General features: G+C 41.7%; 1 protein-coding gene across 3 annotated transcripts in view; it reads left to right on the top strand.

The window, feature by feature from the left end:
* The window catches only part of itsn1 (intersectin 1 (SH3 domain protein)), a 241,208-nt gene that overhangs the window by 124,814 nt on the left and 97,172 nt on the right, over positions 1-19,222 (top strand). For 2 of the 3 annotated variants that reach the window (XM_063050321.1, XM_063050323.1), the window contains exons 22-24: positions 460-665; positions 14,088-14,170; positions 16,391-16,444. In XM_063050321.1, coding sequence (XP_062906391.1) covers positions 460-665; positions 14,088-14,170; positions 16,391-16,444 — 343 coding nt within the window. The remainder of the gene's footprint in view (positions 1-459; positions 666-14,087; positions 14,171-16,390; positions 16,445-19,222) is intronic. The other variant, XM_063050322.1, reaches the window with a different exon arrangement.

The raw sequence follows: 19,222 nt of genomic DNA, 5'->3' as shown, positions 1-19,222 counted from the left end.
AACTGCTGATCACACCACCAACCCCCACCCCACTGCCACTGCATACACATTACCTGACATCTCTTTACAATTTATCCATATTGCAGTTACTTATACATTGTTTTATAGGATTGCTTTTACACTTTTTTTTATTGTTTTCATTGTCTTCTTCATGCTTATTGTATTTTTTTATGCTGCTTTGGATCCAGAGTAGCAATCAATTTGTTCTTCTTTACACTCGTGTACTAGAAAATGACAATAAACTATCTTGAATCTCGAGCTTTGGTGTGCTCTGATCTGTCAATTTAATACTGATAAGCTTCACTCTTTTTATCCAAAACATTGAATATTTAGACAAATTAAATACATTCCCTTTTGTGATGTACTTAGTTGTTATCTTTGCTCAGTGAGATCCTTTGACTTTTAAGGATTTTAATGCATCCCAAAGCTCCATCTATCTTCCTTTGAATTATATCACAGGGAGAGAAGGTTGAAGGGCTACAAGCTCAAGCTTTATATCCTTGGCGAGCAAAGAAGGACAATCACCTCAACTTCAATAAAAATGACATCATCACTGTTCTGGAGCAACAAGATATGTGGTGGTTTGGAGAAGTTCATGGACAAAAGGGCTGGTTCCCCAAATCCTATGTGAAGCTTATTTCAGGACCTGTAAGGAAATCTGTAAGGTATGCTTGCTTAAATACTTACTTTAACATATTTATTTTGTTGTAACAGTTCCTCTTCTCTGATACCAAATGAGATATATATTGGTGGGTGTGAGGTCACACGAACTTTCACTCTTGCCTAAAAGCTTGGCTATAATTGGGAGCTTTTGCTTTCTGTAGCAATAACTGGCATACTACTATTCACTGGGCTAACAACTAGATGAGATGATGATCTCGTCATCTACTTGGGTAACTTTAGTTTCAGATTTTTTTTTCAGTTTGGAGGTCTACTATTTAGGTATTGTGATTAGTCTGATCTTTCATTTCTAGCATTCCCTTTTTCTGTAATAACATTTGCAAAACTCAAAGTTTTTCAAATATTGGACACAAAATATGATGATAAACTGAACATCATTGGCCAGAGGAGATGGGTAACAATAAAAATTAACTAGCTTCTAACAGTAGGTTTATGAGTAAAATGGCATAAATAAAACCTATTTTTCTTCAACGGTGATCCCTCTGTGATTTTTCAGTATTGTATCATAATTAAAACAATTGACTTTTCGATGGGTCTGTAAGCTAATTATTAGATTTAATATGGTGATACAGCAATACATATTTGAAGTAGTCTTTCTTCTTTAGATGGAAGATATGTTGCTTTTTTTCCTTTCCTAACTGTATCTTGTTCTTATTCAGTTGTGTCCTTGCCTGATAACATGAAAATTTGCAGATAATTTGTAATTCAATATCAAATAGGCAGCCTGTTAAACTCTGACATGGGGAAAAAACAGATTCATTTGTGAAAACGATGTCAAAAGATTAATTAAGTGGTGTGAAATGAATGAACTGAATATGCTGCTAACAGTCAGCAGGTCAGTCAGCATCTGTGGAAGACAAAAGGGTGAACGTTTTCAGATCGATGACCTTTCACCTTCAGAGCAAAAGACCGTATTCATTGTCTTTTGCTTTTAGTTAGCTAGCATATTTACCCTTGCCTACCCGAGCTTAGAAAAAGAGTCGTAACATTGGTGAGAATTGGAGGGCTGCTGAAACCTGATGAACAAATACATCTCAAGGCTATCTAATTTAGAGATCCATTCATGCTGCGGTTGCATTTTAGGTAAAGCAGTATTATTGGTAGTGAAAACCCAGATGACTTCACCTAAACTTTAGAAACTCTATGTTTAATATTTAGATTTTTCTTGGGCATTTCATTTCATCAAGGATTTTATTTTTAAGAATAGAGTTCCTTTCGAATTCAAATAACAAAATCCAACCCCTGTTCAAATTAAAATTGAGAATGGATCCATAGGTAGAGCTTAAAAAGAAAATACTGCTAAAGCTGCATGTTTTCCAGAAACAATAAACAAACTGACTAGGATTTCTGTGAAAATAGCAAATTTTATCATTTGTATCATTTTAAAAAATTGTATAATTTTTTAATGCACGTATTTCTAAATGGCAATAAATGAAGACTGAGCGTCATCATTATCTAATCTAAAAAAAAAATTGATGCAATTGGCACAGTGCCCTGAACACTGTCAGAATTAGCTTTAATATCACTGGCATATGTTGTGAAATTTGTTGTTGTGCAGCAGCGGTATATTGCAGAAACATAGAAAACCTACAGCACAATACAGGCCCTTCGGCCTACAAACTTGTGCCAAGCATGTCCCTACCTTAGAAATGTTTCGGGTTACCCATAGCCCTCTATTTTTCTAAGCTCCATGCAATACAAAATAAAAACTGAATTACAGTAATTATATGTAAAACTAAATTAAATAAGTAGTGCAAAAACAGGGGGAAAAGTAGTGAGATAGCGTTTATAGGTTCAGTGTCTATTTGGAAATCTGATGGCAGAGGGGAAGATGCTGTTCCTAAATCATTAAGTGTCTGCCTTCAGGCTCTTATACCACCTTCCTAATTGTAGCAATGAGAAAAAGTCATGTCCTGGGTGATTGGGGTCCTTAATGATGGATGCTGCCTTTTGGAGGTGTCGCTCCTTGAAGATGTCCTAGATGCTGGGGAGGCTAGTGCCCACAATGGAGCTGACTGAGTTTACAACTTTCTGCAGCTTATTTCAATCCCATGCGGTGCCCTCTCCCCATACCAGATAGGGATGCAGCCAGTTAGGATGCTCTCCACTGTACATCTGTAGAAATTTGCGAGTGTCTTTGGTGACATACCAAGTCTCCTCAAACTCATAATATAGCTGCTGCTGTTCCTTTTTTGTAACTGCTTCGATATGTTGGGTCCAGGATAGATCCTCGGAGACATTGACACCCAAAAATTTGAAAATGCTCACTCTTTCCACTTCAGATTCCTCAATGAGGACTGGTGTATGTTCCCTCATCGTACCCTTTCTGAAGTCCATAATGAGTTCTTCGGTCTTACTGACATTGGGTGCAAGGTTGCAGCAGTGACATCACTGAACTAGCTGATATATCTCACTCCTGGTGATATCCCACAATTGGTGGGAAGATGGCGGCGTGACGCAGCTCGCAGCGGCCACTCCGGTGGTGATGTCTGTTATTTGTCAAGTAGGGTGCTGTGCACAATCCTGATTTGATGGAGACGGACGTGAGAGTATGGAGGAACATCTGGTGAAACTTCTGAAATGCTTTGCTGCTGCTACTACTGTGTGGTCCAGAATCTCCGGAGGAGAAGGCCCCAACTCCTCGGCTTTGCTTCTTGCTCGGTGGGCGGGGTCGAAGCGCTCGGCAGAGGATGGTGCTCAGAGAGGCCGTGTCGGAGGAGCTGGTTGGAGGCTCGAAGTTTTCGGACGGACTCAGAGTCTGCTGAGGTCGGGTGCTTCCAATGGTGCTGCATCGGCGAGTTGGTGGCGCTTGGAGGTTCGTGGCGGGGAGAGTTCCTCCCTTCTGCCGCCTGCGTGAGATGATGAGGCTTTCGGGACTTCGGGACTTCGAGACCTTTTTTTTTACTGTGCCCATGGTCTGCTCTTTAGCAAATTATGGTGTTGCTTTGTACTGTTGTAACTGTATGTTATAATTATGTGGTTTTGTCACTTTTAGTCTTGGTTTGTCCTGTGTTTTCTTGTGATATCAATCTAGAGGAACGTTGTATCATTTTTTTAATGCATGCATTTCTAAATGACAATAAACAAAAACTGAACTGTAAGCCTTCTCATCACCATCTGAAATTCTGCCAACAATAGTTGTCATTGCTAAATTTATATATGGTATTTGAGCTCTGCCTAACCACGCAGTCATGGGAGTAGAAGGAGTAGAGCAGTGGGCTAAGCACACATCCTTGAGATGCGCCAGTGTTGATTATCAGCGAGTTTGAAAATAAATAACAAAGCTTAATGCACTTTCAAATTCCAAGGGTTTACAGGCAAGTTATTTTGCAGCACGCTTTCAGTTGTATTCATACCATCATTGCAACTAAAAGCAATTTATTCAAATTAACACAAAGGTTTGGTTAACCTTGGGTTTGCCTAGCTTGGATGAAAGCAGGTTTATTTTTGCTTGAAACTATATTTCTATTTGTGTGAAAATCCTAAATACAAAATCGATTGAGAGTGCCACTGTGGTAAACTGGTTTATTATTATCACTGTTCTGAGGTAGAGTGAAAAAACTTCATTTTGCATACCATTCATACGTCTTATTTCTTAGCCATAAGACCATATTATATAGGAGCAGAATTAGGCCCTTCGAGACTGCTCTGCTATTTCATTATGGCTGATCCAATTTTCCTCTCAGCCCCAATCTCCTGCCTTCTTTCCGCATCCCTTCATGCCCTGACCAGACAAGGATCTATCAACCTTTGCCTTAAATGTACATAAAGACTTTGCCTCCACAGCTGCCTGTGGCAAAGAATTCCACAGATTCACCACTCTCTGGCTAAAGAAATTCCTCTTCATCTTCATTCTTAAAGGGTGCCCCTCTATTATTTGGGTGTCCTCTAGTCTTAGATTCTCCCACCATTGAAAATGTCCTCTGCAAATCCGCTCTATCAAGGCCTTTCAGCATTTGATAGGTTTCAATTAGGTCACCCCTCATTCTTCTGAATTCCAGTCAGTACAGGCCCAGAGTCATCAAACACTCTTCATATGAAAAGCATTCAATCCTGGAACCATTTTCATGAACCTTCTTTGAACCTTCCCCAGTTTCATCACATTCTTTTTAAGATCAGAGGCCCAAAACTGCTCACAATACAAGTGAGGCCTCACCAGTGCTTTTTAAATTCTCAGCACTACATCTTGCTTTGAAATTCTGGTCCTCTTGAAATGAATGGTAACATTGCATTTGCCTTCCTCACCACAGACTCAACCTGCAAATTAACCTTTAAGGAATCCTGCACAAGGTCTCTGAAGTCCTCTGCGCCTCAGTTTTTTGTACTTTTTTCTCCATTTAGAAAATAGTCTACCCTTTAATTTGTTCTACCAAAGTACATGACCATACACTTCCTGACACTGTATTCCATCTGCCACTTCTTTGCCCATTCTCCTAATCTGTCCAAGTCTTTCTGTAGCCTCTGTATGGACAGGAAAGGAATGGAGGGTTATGGGCTGAGTGCAGGTCGGTGGGACTAGGCGAGAGTAAGAGTTAGGCACAGACTAGAAGAGCCAAGATAGCCTGTTTCCGTGCTGTAATTGTTATAAGACTACCTGCCCCTCTGTCTGTCTTCATATTGGCTGCAGACTTTGCAACAAAGCCACCAACTGCATCATCCAAATCACTGACATATAATGTAAAAAGGATCAGCCCCAACACAGACCCCTTTGGAATACTACAAGTTACTGCCAACAGACTAGAAAATGCTCCCTTTATTCCAACACTTTGCTGCCTGCCAATCAGCCACTGCTTTATCTATGCTGGAATCTTTCCTAAAATACCATGGGCTCATAGTTTGTTAAGCAGCCTCATGTATGGCACCTTGTCAAATGCCTTCTGGAAATCCAAGTACACAACATCAGCCAATTCTCCTTTATCTATCCTGCTTGTTATTTCTTCAAAGTATTCCAACAGATTTGTCAGGCAAGATTTTTCCCTTGAGGAAGCCATGCTGACTATAGTCTAGTCCATCATAACAACAGTGCATTGAGGTAGTACAAGGGAAAACAATAGAATGCAGAATATTGTGTTACAGAGAATATGCAGCGCAGGTTAACAGTAAGATACTACTACTACATCGACTCAGGCCTTGGGGTAAGGTACAAGGTTATAACAAGGTAGATTATGAGGTCATAATCTGTCCTGCCGAAAGGTTTCGGCCTGAAACATTGATGGTACTTTTTTCCATAGATGCTGCCTTGGCTGCTGAGTTCCGGCATTTTGTGTGTGTCACTTGGATTTCCAGCATCTGCAGATTTTTGCTTGCTTATGAGGTCAGGAGTCCATTTTAGAGTCATAGAGCTATGGCCCAATGAGTCCATGCTGACTACAGTGTTCACCCAGGTGGTTCCAATTTCCTGCTGTTGGCCCATATCACTCTCCATATACTTATCCAAATATTACTTCAATGATCCTACTGTACCTACCTCAACCACTTCTTATGACAGCCCATTCCATGTGCGCTTTTATTGTGCCAGGGGACTGGTATGAAAACGCATACCAGCTGGCTCAAGGACAACATGATAGAAATATGTGCTTTCATTTGTTTGTATCATCTCCCCGATGGGAAGGGGCAGAAGAGGGAGTAGATGGGGCCTTTTATTATATTGGCTTCTTTATCAAGGCATCGCTAAGTGTAGTCAGAGTCCATGGTTGGGAGGCTGGTTTCCTTAATGTGCACAGGTCTCTGCAGTTCCTTATGGTCTACCGGTTGCCTTACCCAAGCTGTAATGCATCCGGATATGTTGCTTTCTAGTGCATCAATAGAAGTTGATGAGGGTCAAAGGGGGCATGCCAAATTTCTTCAGCCTCCTAAAGGGTGCTTGAAGGAAGGGAAAAGTTCCAGAAAGGTACTGAAAAAACTTAAGCAATTAAAACATATGATTTCTGGGTTACTACAGACTAGTTTGATTAAAATGTGCAGCGGAGTTCCACGAATAGTGTAATAGTTTGCATCTGATCTTGAACAAGAACAGATGCCGAAGGTTTTGCATTTCCCTTCAGGGAAGGGAACTCAGAACTACATACGAGTTTGTTAGCTGAAGCCTGAGAGCAGGTTATCCAATCTTCTTGGTGATTACTGTGGCTACAAATCTTTAAGGAAAGGAGAGACCAAAACACACAGAAGTATGGAGGGAAGAACAATGAACAGAAGCTCTAAGTGGAAAAGTTTTATAGACTTTGTTTAATTTTTAATCAATCTTGTATTTTAAAAAGTTTTTCTAAAACTTGTAGAAAATGAGTTATTGAAGTGGAATTCTGCTTCACTGGAGTCATGGTCAAATTGCATGGAAACAGACTTTTCTGCCCAATTGGTCCATGCTAATCAAGATTCCCATCTGAGCTACTCCAATCTGCCCACAATTAGCCGGATCCCTCTGGACCTTTCCTATCCATATAACTGTCCAAGTGTTATGGATGTACTTGCTTAAATCACTTCCTCATTCCATATCCATCTATATACTACTAAAACTCTCCTGCTTTATTTGTCTGCTTGTGACCTCCAATTAGTGCAAATGGTGCATTACAGCGGCACTATTTTTGGCTAAATTGACTTAAAATGCACTAACTTACAGAATGCAGGCAAAGTTCAGGGTTATATATTCGTATAAAATTGCTCACTCGCCAAAATCAACAGCCCCGCTTTCAGCAGAGAGCCGATGTCAGCTGTGATGAAAACCGCGACGCGATACCACGACGCATGCGCACGGCCAGCCTCAGCAGCGACACCAACTGGAGCAAAGGGGCAGAGCAGCTCTATTTTCGAGCGGTCACATTCTGCAAATCACCATCAGCATGTGCAGGATTGGGACAGATCTAACTGCCACCCATCAATAAGAGATAATTAAATCTTATTGTAATGACGTACTTCGAGACACCCATCAGACCCTTTGCTACAGTCAAAGGACAGCGGTGACTATACCACATCCATTTAGGACAGCGCCAACCACATCATCAAGAATAATCAGCATCCTGGAGGCTTTGCTGTTACTGCTTCATATCTTCTAGCCAGCATTAGCGTAAAAAAATATGATCAGCCTAATTATGCTGCGTGGAAAGAGAAAGGGGGACATTTATGGTCAAGAGATGATGCCAAATGTCGTCGGGAAGCGGCAAGGAGAGGGAGAGAACAAGAATCGAATGAGGCCTGGGCCGCACAACTCCAGGATCAAAGAGTCAGGACAAAAAAAGATGAGAGAAGAAGAGACATGGGAGGAGAGGCATGCACATCTCCAAAATGACAACAACTGGCATAGAAGGAGGAGAGAGGAAGAGACAAAGGAGCTGAGAAATGCACGTCTCCAGGATCAGAGACAAAGAACAAACAGCAGAAGAGATGAAGAGACGGGGGATGAAAGAGCTGCATGTCTCCAGAATGACAAAAATCAGGCACAGGAGGTGGAGAGAGGAAGAGACAAAGGAGCAGAGAAATGCACGTCTCCAAGATCAGAGACAAAGAATAATAGCAGAAGAGATGAAGAGACGGCAGATAAAAGGACTGCATGTCTCCAGAATAGAACATAGAACAGTACAGCACAGTACAGGCCCTTCGGCCCACAATGTTGTGTCGACCCTTAAACCCTGCCTCGTATATACCCCCCCCCACCTTAAATTCCTCCATATACCTGTCTAGTAATATCTTAAATTTCACTAGTCTATCTGCCTCCACCACTGACTCAGGCAGTGCATTCCATGCACCAACCACTCTCTGAGTAAAAAACCTTCCTCTAATATCCCCCTTGAACTTCCCACCCTTTACCTTAAAGCCATGTCCTCTTTTATTGAGCAGTGGTGCCCTGGGGAAGAGGCGCTGGCTGTCCACTCTATCTATTCCTCTTAATATCTTGTATACCTCTATCATGTCTCCTCTCATCCTCCTTCTCTCCAGAAAGTAAAGTCCTAGCTCCCTCAATCTCTGATCAAAATGCATACCCTCTAAACCAGGCAACATCCTGGTAAATCTCCTCTGTACCCTTTCCAATGCTTCCACATCCTTCCTATAGTGAGGCGACCAGAACTGGACACAGTACTCCAAGTGTGGCCTAACCAGAGTTTTATAGAGCTGCATCATACCCTGCGACTCTTAAACTCTGTCCCTCGACTAATGAAAGCTAACATCCCATAAGCTTTCTTAACTACCCTATCTACCTGTGAGGCAACTTTCAGGGATCTGTGGATGTGTACAGTGACCAAGTTATCAGAAGATTGATGCCGATAAGAGAGATAAGAGAGAGACAAATGGGGGAAACATTGAAAATGCTAATGAGAGAGAGACGAGAGGTATTAACGAAAAGGAGACACAGTTCCGAGTATTGTCAGAGACCGGTTGCTTTGAACCTGAACTGTTTGAAGTTTGATGGACAGGCGACACCCCAGTAGGGGGATAAAAGGAACAGGTTCGCTAAGGCAAGCGACACACCACGAGATAACGAGACCCTGGAAGTGCGGTGTGCCCCCACAAGTTGGTGAGAGTTTTGGAGGTCTGGTCGCAGGACCAACCATAGACGCACAGGGTGAGACGGTACGATCGGCGGGAACCTGGTGTGTGTGTCCGCCGTTGCCTGGGTGCCGGGTTCACCGCAGAAGAACGATTGTATCCGGAATGGAGGGATCACAGTCGGTGACCTCAGAAGACATTAAAAAGGGCTCGCGCCGAAAGCTAACTGCAAGGAATATCAAAGGTCTGTTGAATCGGATCTGAATATCAGCATTCGCTCTCTCTCTGTTTCTCCCCAACGGCACAACAGCGATTACTGCGAACTGAACTCTGTGTCACTTGAGACTGATCATTTTACCCCTAGACTGCGATAGAGCTTGATGGATTCCTATCATCCTAGTTCTGTGTACATGTGTGTTTTATCATTGCTAACCCGTTGCATTTATATCCTTACGTTTAGAGTACTGTGTTACTTATTTCATTAATAAAACTTTCTTAGTTCCAGTAATCCAGACTCCAACTAAGTGGTCCATTTCTGCTGATTTGGCAACCCAGTTACGGGGTACGTACCAGTACCCCCAGATCCCTCTGCTCCTCCACACTTCCAAGTATCCTGCCATTTACTTTGTACTCTGCCTTGGAGTTTGTCTTTCCAAAGTGTACCACCTCACACTTCTCTGGGTTGAACTCCATCTGCAACTTCTCAGCCCACTTCTGCATCTTATCAATGTCTCTCTGCAATCTTCGACAGTCCTCTACACCAGCGGTCCCCAACCACCGGGCCGCAAAGCATGTGCTACCGGGCCACGAGGAAGCAATATGAGTCAGCCGCACCTTTCCTCATTCCCTGTCACGCACTGCTGAACTTGAACATAGGGTTGCCAACTGTCCCGTATTTGCCGGGACATCTGGTATACTGGGCTAAATTGGTTTGTCCTATACGGGACCGCCCTTGTCCCGTATTTTCCCTGCTAAGGTAGAGCGTTCCTATGAAACCTTCCGTGCTAAAATGGCATGAAGTGAAGAAGCAATTACCATTAATTTATATGGGAAAAATTTTTGAGTGTTCCCAGACCCAAAAAATAACCTACCAAATCATACCAAATAACATATAAAACCTAAAATAACACTGACATATAGTAAAAGCAGGAATGATATGATAAATACACGGCCTATATAAAGTAGAAATAATGTGTGTACAGTATAGTCAGGAAGATGAAGGCAAAACCGATCTGTGGGGAAAAAAAAATCGGCACATATGCGCATGCGCACACAGGTGCCCGCGCAAGGCTGCATGGTCATGGTAGTCTTTCCTGGGGCAAAGTGTCCCGGGATTTGACTCCTACTTTTGTCCCTTATTTGGGAGTGAGAAAGTTGGCAACCCTAACTATAAAAGACATGTTGAGGTGAGTTTAACCCTACTTGAACACCCCCTCCTGTCGGCCGGTCCGCAAGAATATTGTCGATATTAAACCAGTCCGCGGTGCAAAAAAGGTTGGTGACCCTTGCTCTACACTATCCACAGCACCACCAACCTTTGTGTTGTCTGCAAACTTGCCAACCCACCCTTCTACCCCCACATCCAGGTCGTTAATAAAAATCATGAAAAGTAGAGGTCCCAGAACAGATCCTTGTGGGACACCACTAGTCACAACCCTCCAATTTGAATGTACTCCCTCCACTACGACCCTCTGCCTTCTGCAGGCAAGCCAATTCTGAATCCACCTGGCCAAACTTCCCTGGATCCCATGCCTTCTGACTTTCTGAATAAGCCTACCGTGTGGAACCTTGTCAAGTGCCTTACTAAAATCCATGTCGATCACATCCACTGCACTACCCTCATCTATATGCCTGGTCACCTCCTCAAAGAACTCTATCAGGCTTGTTAGACATGATCTGCCCTTCACAAAGCCATGCTGACTGTCCCTGATCAGACCATGATTTTCTAAATGCCTATAGATCCTATCTCTAAGAATCTTTTCCAACAGCTTTCCCACCAAAGACGTAAGGTTCACTGGTCTATAATTACCCGGACTATCCCTACTACCTTTTTTGAACAGAGGGACAACATTCTCCTCCCTCCAATCCTCTGGTACCATTCCCGTGGACAATGAGGACATAAAGATCCTAGCCAGAGGCTCAGCAATCCCTTCCCTCGCCTCGTGGAGCAGCCTGGGGAATATTCCGTCAGGCCCCGGGGACTTATCCATCCTAATATATTTTAATAACTCCAACACCTCCTCTCCCTTAATATCAACATGCTCCAGGACATCAACCTCACTCATATTGTCCTCACCATCATCAAGTTCCCTCTCATTGGTGAATACGGAAGTGAAGTATTCATTGAGGACCTCGCTTACTTCCACAGCCTCCAGGCACATCTTCCCACCTTTATCTCTAATCGGTCCTATCTTCACTCCTGTCATCCTTTTGTTCTTCACATAATTGAAGAACGCCTTGGGATTTTCCTTTACCCTACTCGCCAAGGCCTTCTCGTGCCCCCTTCTTGCTCTCCTCAGCCCCTTCTTAAGCTCCTTTCTTGCTACCCTATATTCCTCAATAGACCCATCTGATCCTAGCTTCCTAAACCTCATGTATGCTGCCTTCTTCCACCTGACTAGATTCTCCACCTCACTTGTCACCCATGGTTCCTTCAGCCTACTGTTCTTTATCTTCCTCACCGGGACAAATTTATCCCTAACATCCTGCAAGAGATCCCTAAACATCGACCACATGTCCATAGTACATTTCCCTGCAAAAACATCATCCCAATTCACACCCGCAAGTTCTAGCCTAGAATGACAACGAGAGGCACAAGGGTGGCAGATCAACCAGAAATGATGCCATCAAAAGTGTCCTTCGTTAACAGAGGAGGAGCTATATTTGCCTTGCTACACGTCGTTCTTCTTTAATAAACCGAGGTTTTCCTCTTCAATTTCCAAAGCAAAGCGATACCAATAGCATTACTCCTTTACACTTGTGCAAAGTTCAAAGTAAATTTATTATCAAAGTACATGTACGTCACCATATAAAACCCCGAGATTTATTTTCTTGTTGGCATACTCAATAAATCCATAATAGAATAATAGCTATAATAGAATCAATAAAAGACTGTACCAACTTGGGTCCTGTGCACTGGAAATGACGTTAAGCAACCTTGAACTCTAAATATCTGATCAGCCTCTGGGTGGACAAGTTGCACCTCTGGTTCATATGAAAGTTCTTCCCTCACATTAACCCTCTCTAGTTCTTGATTCCCCAACCCTCTAAAAAGACTGTGCATTCACCCTGTCTTAAACCTCTCATGATTTTTGTACACCTCTAAGATCAAAGTTTAAATCAAATTTATTATCGAAGTATGTACAACATATACAATCTTGAGATTCAGCTTCTTACAGGCTGCCACAAATCAAACATAATAGAATCCATGAAAAACCACACACGATAAAGACTGACAAACATCCAATGTGCAAAAGAGCACAAATCATGCAAATAATTTTAAAAGCATATAATTAATACATAGAGTACTTTCTGCAGGGTCCCCAGAAGTGTCCACCGTTGTGGGGTCAATTCTGTGCTGAGGCGAGTACAGCTGGTCCATGAACCTGGTGGTTGCAGGGCAACACTGCTCCCAAACCTCGCGACAGGGATCCAAGACTCCTGCACCTCTTGCCCGATGGTAGTATCGAGAGGAGAGGGAAATGGGATGTACTCAGGTGGAGAATCTTAATGGGCACAGAGCAGTGTGCTGAACACTGGTTCGTCTTCTGTTCTCAAGCCTCGATATTTTAATCTGCTTGATATTTGCCCCAACAATGGCTGCACTGGCCATTGCCGACCTTCATCTTCAAGGTGCCATACCTGTATTCCGGAGGGTCAAGTTTGCCAAGTCTTTTAGGAGATCACAAAATCTGTAGTTCGTTTTTCGATGTTTCAAAACTACATTTTTTGAAGGGAAATTACATACTGCGAAGTGAGGTATATCTAGTAGTTCTGTGAGCTGCCCGTAAAATGTTACAGTATATCACTAGTGCCATCTTGGCAGTGCCGGATCACCGGTCATTCTCTGATGCTCCAATAAAGAAGCCCCAGCCTGCTCATCCTCTCTCCGTTACTGTGCCCCTTCAGTCCAGGCAACATCCATGTAACTCTCTTCTGCAGTCTCTCTAGCTTAATGGCTTCTTTCCCATAAAAGGATGATCAAAACAGAACACTATTCCAAATTCAGTCTCTCCGACATCATGTTACTACTGCAACATAACAACCCAACTTCTATACTCAGTGGCCTGACTAATGAAGGGCAGAATGCCAAAAACTGCCTTTACCATCCTTTCTACCTGCGATGATACTTTCAGAGGGCGATGTACTTGTACCCCTAGGTCCATTGTTCTACACTTACCGGGACCCTGCCATTCACTGTGGAAAGTTCTACCTATATTTGACTTACCAAAACACAACACCGCACGCTTTCCTAAACTAATCTCCATTTGCCATTTCTTGGCCCACTTACTCAGCAGATCAGGATCCTCCTCTGTAATCTTGATAACCATCTTCACTAACAATGATGCTACCTAATAGCTAGTGTAACCAAAAAAAAAAGTGTTTATGTGGCTGGTTCACTAAATGGTGAACCAAAACCTGAGGATGTGTGGGTTAATGGCTGCTGTAAATTGTACTTCATGTAGGTGAGTTTAGGGCGGTTGAGGTAAATGTGGGGGAAAGTAAATGGGAGTGTAGGGTTGGTGTTTGATGGCAGTCATGGACATGATGTGCGAAATTACACTGATTTTTAAAAAAAAGTTTTATGATAAGTTGTGAATTTGAAATAAGGTGCTACAATCTAAGGTTGCAACTTCAGAACAAAATAACAGACAAGGCAGATGTGAAAAATGTGCAACTGTTAAGCTTTTGTTTTGTTTTGCGCTCAGTGTGGATTCTACTTCAGAAAGCCCGCCCAGCCTGAAGAGAATGAGCACCCCACCATCAAAAGTCATTGCTTCACAAGGAGATGGTAAGTATATATGTATCTAACATGTACAGTTCAAAGACCGATACAGTTTTACCCATTTAAGTTTGTGGACCACTTGGTGTTGCCATTAGAATAAAGTAATACTGCAAACTGCAAGTTTTAAGATGATTGTTCTTTCAGTAAGCTCTTCACATAAATGTGAAAGGTATTACTGGAAATAATTGTCAAAATAGTACCTATCATTATTTCTTTACTTTCAAATTCTTAAAATTAAAACCAGTGTTAAAACATTTTGTTTGTAAGTTTGAAACTGGTCAAAATGTTAATTTCAATGTTTAATAACCCCTGTAACTTAGTACAAAGCACAAATGTTATGTCCTTGTTTTTCAAATCAGTAACTGCTATGACTTATAAAGTTATTGTACATAAAAGATCAGATGTTTCTTGTAGCCAGTGTGCTAGTTTAACTGGTCATATGAATTATTAAGAACTAAAATTTTAAACTCTGCCTATTGGAAGCATCAAAAAAGCTTTAAAATTAAGCTGAAATTGCAATGATTTTAAAATTGTATAGTATGTAGAGAGAAATCTATTCAACATGTACGTTAGATTCTAAAGTTTAGAGCAACTGGGGTCACGGCTTTACTTCATTTTCCACTTTGCTAAGCTAGAAACTAACAAAGTTTGTTTCAGCAGTTACTGTTACCAATCAAAATTTTGTGACAAGTATTTACAAGTCCAGAGCCCAAAGAAAGTGCTATGGAAATAAGTTGGTTCTTTATCAGCTCTGTGTGAAATGGTTAGCATCTATAAAACAATTTACATGTTAACTTGAGTGCAGAACTAACATCTAGACTACATTACAAATATGTAGATTTTATTCCCTCCGTCTCCAGTCTTCATTGCAGTCATAATGGTCTTCAGGTCCAAAATCAAATTCTGCACTTAAAATTTAAATGCTTAAATACTTAAAAGCACTTTGGAAATACTTGGGGAAGCATTAATTTAAGTGCCATTTTAAAAAAAACTTAATAATTTTATGGTTGCAGTTTCACTCCACAAGTCCAACATTCTGTAGTTCCAAAGCATTGCCTTTGCAGCCATTATATTTATACTCTATTCATTATACATGTTACTTAACTCCTATCGCCTTTTAGTGTCCAATGCTATTGTCAGATAGATGTTAATTTGATTTCTATTACTTCTGCTTAGCATAGTATATTTAGCCTATTGAGTCTGTTTGCTTATTTGTTTATTTGCATCATTTATCTTTTGATTATCCCTTTTAATCTATCACATATTAAATACTTAATTCAAGTACTAGAACTCCTCAAGCTTTGACGGGCTTCCCATTATATTTAATTTGGTCACTCCTGATTTTCCCCACTACGGAACTCGATAAATGAGCAGTATTTATAGGTACTGTGATAAACTGAGCAATCTGATATAGACACATTTCAATTCTCCCGCCCCCCCCCTTAGGATGAATAGATCTGTAAATGTTAAAGCAATGGCCCCCACTCAAAAGATGACAGCGTTGATTGACAAGGCAAGGCGAGATGACAAGGCGGGTGTTGATTGGCCTTGATTCTTGCCAAACTGTACTAAGTGGAGTGTGTCCCACCAGGAGAGAGTATGCACTCCTGGGTCAGATGTCTCTTGTGTGACGTTCTCAGTTACTTGCATTGAACATGTCAAACCTCTAGTTTTTAAAATTGGTCAAACTCCTGACTGTCAGAAAAGTATGCATCTTGTGATTAAGCAAGCTCATTGTATTTGAAGGAGCATACTGTTAGACATCACTGTCTTGAAATAATTTTACAAAGTGTAATTCAAGTGTAATAAATAATTGTTTATTTACAGTTCTAATTAAATAGATTTTGTTGTAGTGCAAAATGAACAATTTGGAATGTAAATAGCCGATTTATGGAAAGTGACCCCTCCCCAAAACAAGTTCAATAAAAATTGAATGGTCACAGAATACAATGCAGTTTAGCTTCCTTGGTCACTAAATTGTTAGCTCAGCATTACGTAAATGTCCGTGTATCAAATTCTAATATATTGGGTGTACCTTAATTTATTTCTAGTCAGGCTTACTGATTTGTTGCTCTTGTTTTTATATTGCTAGCTGTAATGTTGTATTGCTTGTCGCTACATGTCATTGCTATTTTTGCTCATTTCTGTGCATCACTTTGACTCTAGTTGTCACTTTACTTTATCATGCTGTACTGTTCTTTCTTTGTTTTCTGGTGTCCACTATAGCACAGTGCAGGGAGGAGGCTCCACCGCCTCGACCTCCCTCTCTCCCAAGGAAAGGTACAGTAATTATCTCACTGCCACTTCTAATGAACCAATCATACTTTAATAGCTCACATAAAATCTGATTTAAAATGTTCCAATCAGAAGTATTGCATGGGGAAGGAAGTCAATTATGCTTTTAAAATGTCTTTTATTACGTATGGATGTAATACAAAATTTGGGAATTGTAGCCTTTTTTTAATGAGGGATATATCTCATCATCTGGACTCTGTTTAAAAATATTTTTAACGAATTGCTGAAGTTGTGTTTTGTGGTACTGGATTGATAATTGCTGCTTCAAACAATGAGTGCTGATCTTATTTGGGTGCCAGTTCAGTGTATGCATTTAATCTAATTAAAATAACACATAACATTTAATCTAGCTAAAATAACCTTCATTTCATTCATCTGTAGATTGTTTTTCTTTAGATTTTCGCCAGCCTTTTATTCTCGCTGTACTGTGGCATTGTGAATGCCTACCTTCTGTGGATGGGTGAGCCCTGGGCTGGATATCCTGCTCACTTAAGGAAGGCGAAGTGTCTTCCATCACCTCAGGACCACTGTATGGTCACTCTCATATGGCCTCTCCTACACTACTGTGCCTATTGCAACCCCTTCATGTGGTGTCCCTGTTCTTACCAAGTTTGCTATGTCATGGCATGACAGTGTCCAGCGGTATGACTGGGTGGGGAAGGTGGGCTAATTAGCCTTCGTTGGCAGCCAGTCGTGGAGAAGGACAGCTCCAATTCCAAACCTGGTTAGATGGAACTTGTTAGCCTTGCTAGGCATTCTGTCTAGGAGAGGGAAGACTCCAGTGCTCAACCTGCAGTAGTCACAGCTTGCTGTGCTATTGTGGAACATCCCCCTGCCTAAAGAGTGAAATCGGTACATGTGCACTGATCCTCACCATAAACCTACGCAGTGCAGGCGGGAAGAAGAGTCTTACAGTGATGGAGTTCCCTCCTGATCTTTGCAAGTGAAGAACCAACCAGCTGCCTTCTAGTACTTCATCCCCAGTATTTAATAAAGTGTAGAAAATGATCATGAGCAAATTATTTGTTCCTGGATTGATCATAAGATCATAAAAAAATTCCAAACATACCTGTAAAGAAATCCACACAGTTACCGTTCTATAAATATGGAATGCATGTCATGCCTTGAAGGGGCAAAACCTGATAAACTGAGTTAGTCTGCCGAGGCACAGGTTGACAACTACCTAGGCTCCAGAATCTCCGGCAGACCATCCATTGTGTGTAACAAAAATAACATTGATCCACTACTGTTGGAAAGGAAAGGTACATTGCATCCGGAGTTTCTTCGGTGAGGGTCGATTTCCCTCCACGCCTCTCTGACGTAGTGGGGAGCCGCGTACGAGGCAAGTTAGAGCAGTGGTTTGCCATTGCCTTCTGCTAGGTGAGTTTCCAAAGAGATCACCAGCTCGTAACCCAGCACGGATGGAAAGCGAGCAGGGGAGCCGGCTGGATTCAAACTCGGGACCTTTCATCCCGAAGTCCGGCACTGATGCCACTACGCCACCAACTGGGTCCCACAACTGTTACTACACTGATAATCCAGAGGTTACATTACTGTGAAAATCTAGCTTCAATTCTCATCATGGCAATTATGGAATTTGAATATTTCTGTTTTGTAAAGGAAATAAGTGCTCCAGTCTCAATAATAATGACCATAAGACATGGGAGCAGAATTAGTCCATTCAGACCATCAAGTTTGCTCTGCCATTTGATCATGGCTTATTTATTTTCCCCCCTTAATACCATTCTCCTGGTAACTTTTGACATCCTCACCAATCAAGAATCTATAAACCTCTGCTTTGAATATACTCAGTGACTTGGCCTCCATGGCCATCTGTGGCAATGGATTTCACAGATTCATCACCATCTGGCAAAAGAAATTCCTCCTCACCTGTGTTCTAAAGAGTCATCCTTCTACACTGAGGCTGTGCCCAACAGTTCTAGACTCTCCCATTATTGGAAACATCCTCTCCACATCTACTCTCTCGTAGGCTTTGGAATATTCAATGAGAGCCTCCCTCATGCTTCTAAACATGAGGTGAATACAGGCCCAGAGCCATCTCTCACTCTTCATACTAACCCTTTCATTCCTGGGATCATTCTCATGAACTTCCTCTGGACACTCTCCAATGTTCAGAAAATATTGAAGTTGCCTCCCAACAAAATGCCCTGATGCTCTATGATCAATTGAACCTGTTTCTTCTCTGCCTTCTCATTTCCTCAAAAAGAAATTTCTTTCTTAATCAACAACCCACCCTGTGCCCTACTTGTCAGTCAAAACTGATCCCAAAGAAACTATGCTATGAGAATATTGACCAGGTTCAGCTTTCTAACTTGTTCACGGGCTGGTGGTCCTCACCAGCAAGTCCAGCATTTGTATCTTTTCCCAGATTGTCCTTTAAGTGTTGTTGAATTGCCACCTTGAATTATTGTAGTCTTTCAGTTGAAGCTACTTCCACAGTGTTGTCAGTTCAGAACTTCGACAGTTTAGATCCAGAGCAATAAAGGACAAGTGATTTTCAAGTTGGAGGATGATGTATAGCCTGGAGAGAGAGCTCTGGGGTGTGGTGTTCACCCTTGTCCTTGGCAGTAGGTGTCATGGATTTGGGAGATGCTAATAGAGTGGCCTTGTGAGTAGCTTCACTACATTTTGGAAGCTGACTACACAACAGCTGTGAGTATTGGTGGTGCATCAGGTGAAAGTTTTGAGTGGTAATAATGCACTGATCAGTTGGTTTCCTTTATCGTGGATCGTCTTGAGCTA

The sequence above is a fragment of the Mobula hypostoma genome, chromosome 6 (genome assembly GCF_963921235.1).
Source record: "Mobula hypostoma chromosome 6, sMobHyp1.1, whole genome shotgun sequence".
NCBI lineage: Eukaryota > Metazoa > Chordata > Chondrichthyes > Myliobatiformes > Myliobatidae > Mobula > Mobula hypostoma.
The sequence above is the reverse complement of the archived record's forward strand: the minus strand, read 5'-3'. Positions and strand labels throughout refer to the sequence as shown.